This window comes from Myotis lucifugus, unplaced genomic scaffold (assembly GCF_000147115.1).
Source record: "Myotis lucifugus unplaced genomic scaffold, Myoluc2.0 scaffold_44, whole genome shotgun sequence".
In the NCBI taxonomy this organism is placed as follows: domain Eukaryota; kingdom Metazoa; phylum Chordata; class Mammalia; order Chiroptera; family Vespertilionidae; genus Myotis; species Myotis lucifugus.
The window spans coordinates 6,820,392-6,831,012 of record NW_005871092.1 but is presented as its reverse complement, the minus strand read 5'-3'; the positions used below and the strand labels follow the sequence as shown (position 1 = coordinate 6,831,012).

Here is a 10,621-nt window from a genome sequence, read left to right as displayed (position 1 = left end):
AGTAATTAGAGACAGAATAACTCAGGTTAAATCATCTGTCCCCTAATATTTTGGAGAGGCATGTAGGGGATGGGGTCTGGGGTGACTCTCCAAATTATCTAAATTTCTCTTTATCCAGATTGTGTTTGGTCTTGATCAATCTATATGAGGTTACTACCTTCCTATTTCATAAATGGAGCAATTAGAATATTCACCAATTGTTTTAAAGGATAAATTAATATTTACAACTTGTCAAGCCCATGTGCTAGGGGGTGTAGAATATAAAAATTTGTTTTTTGCATTTCAGAATATCATGAATCTTCAATAGACGGTGTGACATATGAGAAGGGACACTAGAGTTAGAATTGTCTCCTTGACGAGGAAGGCAGGTGGCCTTGGGCAAGTCACTAGATAGTTTTGAGCTTCAGTTTCCTCAACTGCTCAATGGAGAAAATAACTCCTCTCCTTCATTACAGAGTAGGTATAAGGATCAAATTACATAACTTAATTCATATGGAAGAGGTTGAAAAGCTATACGTTGAATGAGTGTGTGTGTGCATGCTTAAAAAATAAGGGAAAGTGACTGCATTTAAGAAAACCTGCACGTTTAACAAATGATGGCAGTAACCCAGCCCCATTATGGGGAGCAGTTACTGTCATTGTCTGCATCACTGATGGCACAATTAACTTAATTAACACCTACCTCTGTGGCAGGTCTGCTGAAATAACACTTTTCCCTTTCACGTGCGCCTGCCTTGCCAGCAAGGCATCTCCAAGTCATGCGTCTTCCAAGTAGGGAGGCCAGCGTGTTAAATGGCTTTGAGTTGGTTTGCAGAAAACAGAATTCCAGAACATCCACGTGGTTAGCAGCTCACACCACCTAGAGAAATAGGAGAGGGCTCATCAAAACCTTGCAGAATATGGCAGGGACCAGTGCATCCTCAAGGGGAGGTATGTCTGAGTGGAATGGCTGTCAGCCCATACCTAAGAAAGCCATTCTCACCAAATCCTGAATGGCTTCCCCCAAGGAGAGCATCCCATGCAGCACAAGTTTCTAACAAAGGAGCCTTTGGTCTGTCAAGGTGGTAATAAGATAAGGGTTTTCCATCAATGGGAATGAGTCTGTGTCTGATAGGAGTCTGTGGATGGGGCACTTTGCCATAGCAGGACCTCTGCTGATTGCTTTGATTGGACGTTATACAGAACTGGAATGTAGAGACCTGGGAGAAAGGGACATGCCACTTCCATTTTGGGTGTCTTTAATTTCATTCCAGATCTTCAGAGTAATTAGAAATATCTTGGGAATGTTCCTGCTTCTCTATTAATTTCTCTTTTCCCTTTCTCTCAATTCCATGGACCCCTTTATTTTCTACCTATCTCTTCTGATTCTGTAGAGCCTTATTTTTATTTTCATTCATGTTGACAATTCCTCTTACACTTCCTTACAATATTATTTGATTATATCAGATATACCACTCATCAATGAGATTATACTTTCCTTCAGAGCCAACTTTCTTCTGTATTTCCCATGGTGACCTAGCAGAGGGGCTGGTCCATGATAGAGTCTCAGTAAATTGTTGAATTGAATTTATTTTTCATTCTTTCTCTTCTTTCATTAGAAAGTGGATATCATAGCTCCACCAGATCAGCTGCATGTATTGAAGAACCAGTGTAACACTGGCTTAAATAAGACAAGTTTATTTGTATTGCACATCATAGTATGAAGGTGGAAGGTCCAAGGTGGACAGACAGCTTTGCTCCAGGAGGTCATCTTGGGACTCAGGTCCCTCCTATCTTGTCACTCTGTCATCTCTAGTTGTTATTCTCACCTTCCTGGTCAAATGCAGCGCATAAAGCATCAGGGTGGAGGACACAGGAAAAGTATGGAGTAGGGGCTCCCATCAGAGATTCTTCACATCATTTCTGTGACATCTCATTCATCAGATCCTGGCCACATGACCACAACGGACTTCAGTGGAAGCTGTGACGGTTAATCTTTATTCTGAGTGGCCAGATGTCTAAATAAAAATCAGAGTATTCCTATTACAGAGCAGTGGCTTTTCAAAGATTTTAACCACGATTCACAATAAGAAAGACATTTTATATGACAATCCAATTCAGGCTCCATATGCATATAGAAATTTAAAAGATTTTTTTTAAAAAAACAATACTTTGTGTAATGCATTTTCACGCTTTTAGATTTTGTAAAATAAATGTTGTTTATGACTAACAAACGGAGCATGTTCTGCAGTTTGAAAGGCACTACTATGGAAGTATGAGAGAGACATGCAGGGGGCAATAGGCGTCTCCACCATTGAGAAGGAAGCTTGCAGGTCTGACCCTAGGCAAGATCTTTAACCTACGTTCTTCGTACTGTACGTTACAGTACTAGCTACTGGGTAGGTGTGAAAGGAAATCAATCAACCAAAGCAACCTGTCCATGAATCAGTCAAGCAGTTAATGAAATCTTAGTGAAGACAGGCAAATCTCTACTGACACGTGAGACAAGATATTGAAGGCTAGAGGGACCTTTCACCAAGAGATACTCTAACAATGGGAAAAGGAGAAATCTTTTTGTCTCTTAATATATATCTATCACACAAATATCCGTCCTATTGATCCTTCTGTATTTAAAGCTTAACAGGTAATTCAGATCAAAACCAAATTGAGCTCATTTTAATGATTTGTCGTGGCCTCAACTTTATGAACTGTGTCAAGGGCAGCCTCACATATTCGTTACGACAGGGTATCTCCTAGGCTGTTCTAATTCACTTTTGTGCAAGCGTAACCTATAGAACAGATCTGTCATTCCGTCTACACTTCAAATTCGAGGAAAACTTCATATCGCGTGATGTTTTTCCCTTGACAGTTTCAACGGACTCTTGTCAGTTTTTTGACAGGGGAAAATAAAACCAACCACTCGAAGAACATTACACTGCATTGGCTTTCAGAGCAACAGTCTTGGATGAGATTGAAATGACTTTTAAATGATGTCACAAATAAATGCTTTCACGCAGGCCCCAGAGGCTTTGTGTTACAAGCACTGTTGGCTTAATTAGTTCTGGTGGGGACATAATCATCGGCCACAAGCTGATTGTGTTAGTGGGCTCATACCACAGCACTTCCGGAGGTTTTGGTTTGGGTGAAGAGTGCGTTTGCGTGGCATTGGCTGGAAGACGCCTGGGTTAGTGGCAGGGGAAGGACACGTGGCATTACAGAGCCTCCCGTTGTTGCAGCCGGGGCCTCTGAGCTGCTCACTCCTACATGTTTGGTTGCCTTTGCTGCTTCCCTGCTTGATCGCTGCTGGGAGAAGCCCCCTCCCACCCCTCCCACCCCTTCAGACCTAAAGAGCATCAGTAGAAGTCAGAAGTTTTCACTGTCTTAAAGGCGGCTAAAAGGCTTCTGAAGGAATGAGTCAGTGTTTTCCATCTTGTTTTCAATCTGTGTCCCAAAGCTCATCCGGACCGGCATCTGTGATCTGTGTTTGCTGGAGAGAGAGAGAGAGAGAGAGAGAGAGAGAGAGAGAGGCTAATTACTGGACAAAGCTGGGGAGTAAGCTTCTCTCTTGCCCTTATGAAGAAAGAGTCCCTCTGGAACAGGGTTTAGGGCTTATTAGGAGAGTGGTGGAGAGGAAAGATGTTTCCTTAGTGTAGCCGCTCTCCATCCTTTCTGGATACAGAGGACTGAAATGTACAGGGCTTTTAATCCAGCACCTTTGGCAATCACTAGGGAAGCCGTGTAAGGCCCCTGAAGATGGGGTATACTTTGCTATATATCTCAGCAATAAGACGTGACAGGCACTTTATTTCATCAGGGCTGCACACCTTGAATGTATTTTGTGGCATAAGGCCAACGCACGAATGACTTCAATGCTCCCGAAATGCAATAGTCTTCCACAGATGCATTAGAATCCTTTGCACGGGCTTATGGGTACCAAGAAATGAGAATTACTCGAAAACTAAGGAAGGAAGAGAGGTTTCCTAAGATAAGTTCCTAGGGGTCAGGTACCTTGATAGCCAATAAGAAGCTGCCATTTTCAAATAATGTTCAAAGACACATCTTAATGTAGTCATCTTGGACCAGGGCTCTGGACTCTGAGAGCAACCGGCTCTTCCTGTATCGCCAAAGGGCAAGTCTGTGTCAGCACACAGGCCCTTCCCTAGCCTTCCGGGTTTGGATGGTTACTATTTTCTTCAAAGATTCTCCTAAGCCTTGTGTGTTTACAAAAAAATAAAAAATAAAAAAATTTAACACTCTTGGGTCAAATTGGGCTTTAAAAAATTGCCTTTGAGGATGAAGGCTCCAGAGTAGTTGTAACCTGGCCCTTCTCAGTCCTTTTCTCCCAGAGAGAGGCACGTTGCCGGATGATTAGAGAACCTCAGGTGGGAATGTCACTCTGCCTCTGGCTTTATGCCTTAAAACATGACCTAAGGCAAGCGATCATTTCCCAGAAATGAAATATGTCCTATGCTCCTATTAAAGTGAACCAGTGAGAGAGCATTCTATTACAATAATGGGTTTTGTTTAAAAAAATGTAAATGTCAAGTCCCCCAAGGAATAATACATATTTGATAGTACTATTGGAACTGGGATACCAGTAATTGCATGAGGTACTTATATTTAGTCTTGTTCCTATAGCAGAGAGGATTGATGTAAACCTTTCAGTCGAATTATTGTGTCAGAGGAAAATGAGAAACATCATCACTCATGATCCAGGCAATCCATATACATTTATTGGGGTGACTGTGGACCAGTCATCGGTCTAAATGCTGTGGATTCAAGAAAAAGAAAGAACATTTCCTGCCTTCAAGGAACTCACATTCCAGTTGAAGAGACAGATGTAGCAAGTAGCTGCAATGCAGTGTGACAACAGCTGTAATGAAGATTCCAATGGGGCCTTGAGAGCCCAATGCAGAGAACTATCCTTTCTGACCGAAGGAGTCTCTCCTTTCCTTCCTGGCTCATTCGAGCTCAGCTGGATCTTCAAATATCAGGATGAAGGGCACAGTAGGCAGATGGAACAGCATGAGCAAAGAAGTAGCAGCAGGGAAGAAAAGCAGTGCACTTTTAGGTAATAGTGAGTGGTTTTGTATAGCTACAGGCTTGTCAAACTGTCTAATGTCAAATACTTTGATGAGCTAGTTTGCGTTAGAAACTTGAGTGATTGTTGAGCAGTATAATTTTGCAAAATGAATGTATTTTACATTATAGTTATAGGGCCAAGGCAATGAAAGCAGGAGACGAAATATCGTGTGGAATAAAACTGTCATTCTCACCATGACTCATCTGTTAACTTATGGAAATACACTTACATCAAGAAGTGCAAGAAAATTGCTCACTTCACATGCTTACGGGTGGATTGAACCTAATTTGGTAGCATTAAAACCAATTTCCCACTGAGAAAACATGTCACAGAAGATGGCATGGATTTTTATGATTATTAATAGTTTTTGATATTCCAACATCACCTTTTATCCTGAGATCAATCTCATGCACCTGGGAACAGATAAGCTCCGAGGAAACAGAGATCATCTTAGCACAGTAAGTTACACTGCATGTCTAGCTTCCATGTTCAGGTCCTCCACCTTTAGAACATAGTGAATATAGTTGTAAAGCAGTGATTTTTTTTGTTTTTGTTAGCTCCTACTATAAGGATTCTTAGGGTAGAGTACGGGCCATGTTTTGTTGTTGTCTTTTAACATTTAATATATATATATATATATATCTTTATTGATTTCAGAGAGGGAGAGAGAGAGAGAGAGAAACATCAATGAGAGAGCCTCATTGATCAGGTGCTTCCTCTACGCCCTCTACTGGGGATGGAACCCACAAGCTGGGCATGTGCCCTGCGGGGGAATCCAACCATGAACTCCTGGTTCATAGGTCAAAGCTCCACCACTGGCCGGGATGTTGTTGTTTTTTGTGCACAGCTCTGCTCAGGGGGTAGAAATCTCCTGCGATGATGCACATGTTCTATGGACATACTAGCTGTGCTGTCCAGTATGGTGGCCACTAGATACATGTGGCTATTGAACACTTGAAACTCAGCGAGTGCTAGTGAGAAGCCACATTTCTCTTTTCTTTATTTGAATTAATTTTATTGAAATAGCCACCTGGCTGGTGACACTGTTACAATGGCTGATGATTTATTTTTTAAAAATTTAAAAAGTTTTCCAAAAAAAAAAAAAGCTCTGTGTTCATCATCAGTAAGAATGTAATGAGGACTATTGTGTGTGAATGGTTCTGAAATACTTTTGAAACTATAAATATTTTAAAAAGAAGTCTCATATTTTACATTCGGAGAACTTTTATTCCACCCTCTTAAATGTTGATTTAAAAGATGCCTGTGGAATATGATGGTAACACAAAGTCACTTCTAAACAAAGAGCACAAAAGGTGTGGTTGATGTCCTTAAATGAAATGTCATTCCATTAAATCACATGTTCAGCAATGACAGACACTCATCCATCCACTGAAAACTGGGATTCCAATTCCTGATTTTCCAAAGGGAGATGTTCACCTCCACTTATAAATGGGGATTTCTCTGGTTTGTGTGTGAAAATTTTGGAATAAGCTTACTTAAGGTGAAGAAACTGGTTGCAAGATTTAATGACGCTCCCGCTCAGTCCACCCTGTAACTTAGACTGTTAGCACCGCAGGGGAAAGAGAAGTTAAGTAGCCCCTGGTCTGAACCATCTGTCCAGAAAATGTGGCATATGTCTGCTTTGTTTACTCAAAACCAAGTGTCAACTGATACACTGAACGAAAAATCCACGTATGGTGCAACTGTGTGTGTGTGGGGGGGAGGGGGGCGGGTGCTGGATGAGGAAATCAATCTCATTCCTGCCGCAGAGGAACGCGTGCACAAGAGCATAGACCCTGGAGACGCCCGGGGGTTGGGGGGCGCGCACTGAGACGCACACCCCTTCCCAACAACGCACTGCACGCCCTGGAGCCGCTGCCGCAGCTGAGGGGCGCGCCTCGCTGATGAGTAGTTGAATGGAGAGCGAAGCGTCCCTCCCCTCTCCTCCTCCTCTTCTCCCCGCCCTTACACCCTGGCCTCAAACTTCAACCAAAGCCCTTGCCCTTTTCAATTAACCCCCCTCCATCAAAACGAGCGCTTCTTTTCTCTCCTCCGCAGCCCATTGTCTGGTGTGATGGGTTTGCAGATTTGACAGCTGGCTCTCCCAGACTTAATTCAAACTGGGTTTCCCAGAGATAGGAACTTGGACATCACCAAGGATCTCCAACACTAGCCCTGAGCGTCCTGACCGCCATCCTCCACTGTAGGCTGTTCCCCAGACCCCCTGTCTAGACCTGATGTAGATTTCGGTGCCCCGGGAGCCCCTGAGCATGCGGGGAGGGGAGCATGCGTACAGGGGGGACTGGGGGGGGGGCGGCGGCAGCTAGACTGAGAGCCAGTGGTCCCAGGGATTGGGGTGAAGGATTGGGCTGTTAAATGAATTATTTTAACATTTACTCTTGAAACAGCCAAAATGGAAGTCCGCTTATAAATTTTCCAAAGCCAGGTCCGAGGTGGTTTAAAAGGCACTGGGTTCCGCTTTGTCTCCTTGTTCAAGCTCCTGGACAGAGGGAGAGAGGCTGTGTGTGCCTGTGTGAGTGTGAGTGTGAGTGTGAGTGTGTGCGCGTTGGCCTGCATGAGTGGGTGGGTGCACGCAGCCATCCCGGCTCGGAGGGCCTGGGTCTGAGTGTGTCCTTAACGCGCCAAGTCTTGAGTCACAGCCGCGAGTGACGTGGGGGAAAACTTTGTGTCGGGAAGAAAGGTCTGGTTTGATTGCAGTGGGGCGTAAGAGTCCTCAGGCACGATGCCCTTTGTGTGTGTGCGTGTGTGTGTGTGTGTGTGTGTGTGTGTGTGTGTGAGAGAGAGAGAGAGAGAGAGAGAGAGAGAGAGAGAGAGAGAGCGAGCTCGCAGCCGGCTGGCTGCATAGCGCTGTGTGCTCTGAGCGCGCGTGCTGGGTCGGTCCCCGGGTCCCACCGCAAGCGAGTGTGTTCTTCTGCGGCGTCCCTGCGGGCGAGTATCTGAGGGGGTGACGGTCGGAGGGAGCAGGAGCAGGCCGGGGGGTCCCCTGGCAAAGAAATCTGGTTTCCGAAGCTGCTATCCTCCGAGCAGCTCCCAGGAACCGCTGAGATCCCTAGCCAGCATCCGAGCCCTAGGGGGCTCTGCTCGGAAACCGTTCTGGCCCCACTAGATCCTCTGAGATCCCGGAGATGACCGCATCTTTCTTCCTAACGCAGACCCGTGAGCCCGGAAAGGGGCGGAGGGGGCGGGGACACCCCCTGAAATAAATAAACTGGTTCCTTGCTGCAGCTGGACACGGTCCGTTGAGTCCAGGTTGGTGGCATTTGGAGAGTTTTCTCATTCTGTCAATTTGGGGACCTATCGCTGCCCCCCCACCCCTCTTCCCCTCTGGCAGGCGTTCCTCAACTTTGGGGCCCGCGGGTGCGCGCGGGGCAGCACCTGCCCTGGCGCTCCCGGGCTGCGGGCGGTGAGCTCGCCCAGGCTGGTGGCTCCGATTCGACCAAGTCCTGGGCGCTGGGCTGATGTGTGCGCGGCGCGGGCGCCGGGGAGGGAGCCCAGGACGCGCGCCGGGTGGGGCGCACCAGCCGGATTTCAGCTCCAGCCCGGACGTTGGGCCCCCCTCGCCCGGCTGCCTGCGAAAGAAAGCGAGCCGGGGAGGAGGGGAGACGGCGATGGGGGGCGGCGATTGGTGGCCAGGGTGGGGAGGGCTGGCGGCGGAGCCAGCGAGCTGGCGCGAGGAGGGGGTGGCGAACTTCCCAGGAGAAGGGGCTCTGCGCGCCTGGGCTGGCGAGAGAGCCGCCGCCGAGAGCTGCGACTCCAGGCCGGCTCCGCGTTGGGAAAGTAACGTTCTTTCCTTATTGGCTTGCGTTCAGCCACAGACATCCCCTTGGACGTTGGGAGCCGCGTCCGACCTCTCCAGCCCCTCCTCTGTGGGTGCGGGAGGCTCCCCGGAATACACGCACACGCACCCCCGCGCCCCCTCCTGGCGCCCAGACACGGGTAGGGTGGGGAGGGGGGGGGCTCAGCCGGGCTCCGGAAAGTCCTCCCAGGCGGGAGCGGAGGAGGGCAGCGGGGCAGGCGGCGGCTCCGGAGAGAGCTCTGGGCTCATTTCAAAGCGCGCTCTCCCTTCCAGGTGGGGTCGGACCGGAGCCCCCGAGAGCGGAACCGCCTCCCGCCCTCGCCAGCCGCCAGGCGCCCGCGCGGAGCTGAGTCGCCCGGGGCAGCGGCGGCAGCCGGACGGGAGTTCGCTCGCGCCCTGGATGGCGCTGAACTTGGGGCGGCCAGGGCAGCGCGGCCGTCCGGGGACCGCTGGCTGCTGAGCTCCCTCGCGACACCAGCGGCGGGTCGGCATTCTCGGCGAAGGGGGACTAGCCGCGCGCCGGCACCATGTTCCTGGCGACTCTGTACTTCGCGCTGCCGCTTCTGGGTAAGTCGAGGCCGCCGCCAGCATGCCGACCCTCTCGGAGTCTCTCCCGGGAGTCCTCGCGGCGCGGGGTGCGGTGGGGGTGGCGGGGGAGGGGGTGGGCAAGTTCCGTTTTGGGGAAGGGGATCCCGAATCTTCAGCACCTCAGGCTGGGGAGGCGGTGTCGACGCGCACTGGCCCGCAGCTTCTCGTGCTTGATTCTGCTTTTCGGTGGTTTTCAATGACCTGGCCTGGCGGGACTGAAGGGGTGCTCTCCAGCCCGGGACCCGGCACCCCGTGACGGTCCCGGGGAGCGCGCTGGGGTGCGGCGGGCAGGTGGGGTGGAGGCGTGCCTTGGGCCGGGAGACAAACTTGGAAGGGAAAACTTTTCCCCGAGTAGCAAGCATCCCCGTGCTCCCCACCGGGCGGGCCGCGGACCCGGGGTGCCTGCCGTGCGCCCCTCGCCCCGCCCGCCGCTCTCCTCCGCTGGCTCCAGGCGAGTGGGACCGGCGAGCGGCTGGAGCCCGGGCTCGGCTCGGGCAGGTCTGCCCCGGGGCTGCGGGGCGGCTCGCGCGCTGGGCAGCAAAGGCTCTCGGGCACACCCCGAAAAGCCTGCAAAGCCTCCGGAGCTTGGGGGGCGAGGGGGTGAGGGGAGACCAAGGCAACAGGAGGTCCCAGGGCGGGAAAATGGACTCCCGGGTGTAGTGGGGGGCGGGTTGGCTCCCTACGCAGGGCGCCCCGGAAGCCTCGTCCAGCAGGCGTCCTCCTGGGGGCCGCGCCCGCCCCGGGGCCGGGGCTGGGAGCTAGGTCCCCGCCTGGCCGCGCTCACGCTCCCTCCCCTGCACCCCAGACGTGCTGCTGTCGGCGGAGGTGAGCGGAGGCGACCGCCTGGACTGCGTGAAAGCCAGCGACCAGTGCCTGAAGGAGCAGAGCTGCAGCACCAAGTACCGCACGCTGAGGCAGTGCGTGGCGGGCAAGGAGACCAACTTCAGCCTGACATCCGGCCTGGAGGCCAAGGACGAGTGCCGCAGCGCCATGGAGGCCCTCAAGCAGAAGTCGCTCTACAGCTGCCGCTGCAAGCGCGGCATGAAGAAGGAGAAGAACTGCCTGCGCATCTACTGGAGCATGTACCAGAGCCTGCAGGGTACGCGCCACGTCCCGGCCTCCCCCCACCACCCAGGCCCGCGGGCCCCTCACCG

General features: G+C 50.5%; 1 protein-coding gene across 1 annotated transcript in view; it reads left to right on the top strand.

Annotated features, from left to right (window-relative positions):
- The first annotated feature begins 9,088 nt into the window (after window positions 1-9,088).
- The window catches only part of GFRA1 (GDNF family receptor alpha 1), a 177,748-nt gene continuing 176,215 nt past the window's right edge, over window positions 9,089-10,621 (top strand). Inside the window, exons 1-2 of the mRNA XM_006088154.3 lie at window positions 9,089-9,446; window positions 10,273-10,566. Coding sequence (XP_006088216.1) covers window positions 9,407-9,446; window positions 10,273-10,566 — 334 coding nt within the window. The 5' untranslated portion in view covers window positions 9,089-9,406. The remainder of the gene's footprint in view (window positions 9,447-10,272; window positions 10,567-10,621) is intronic.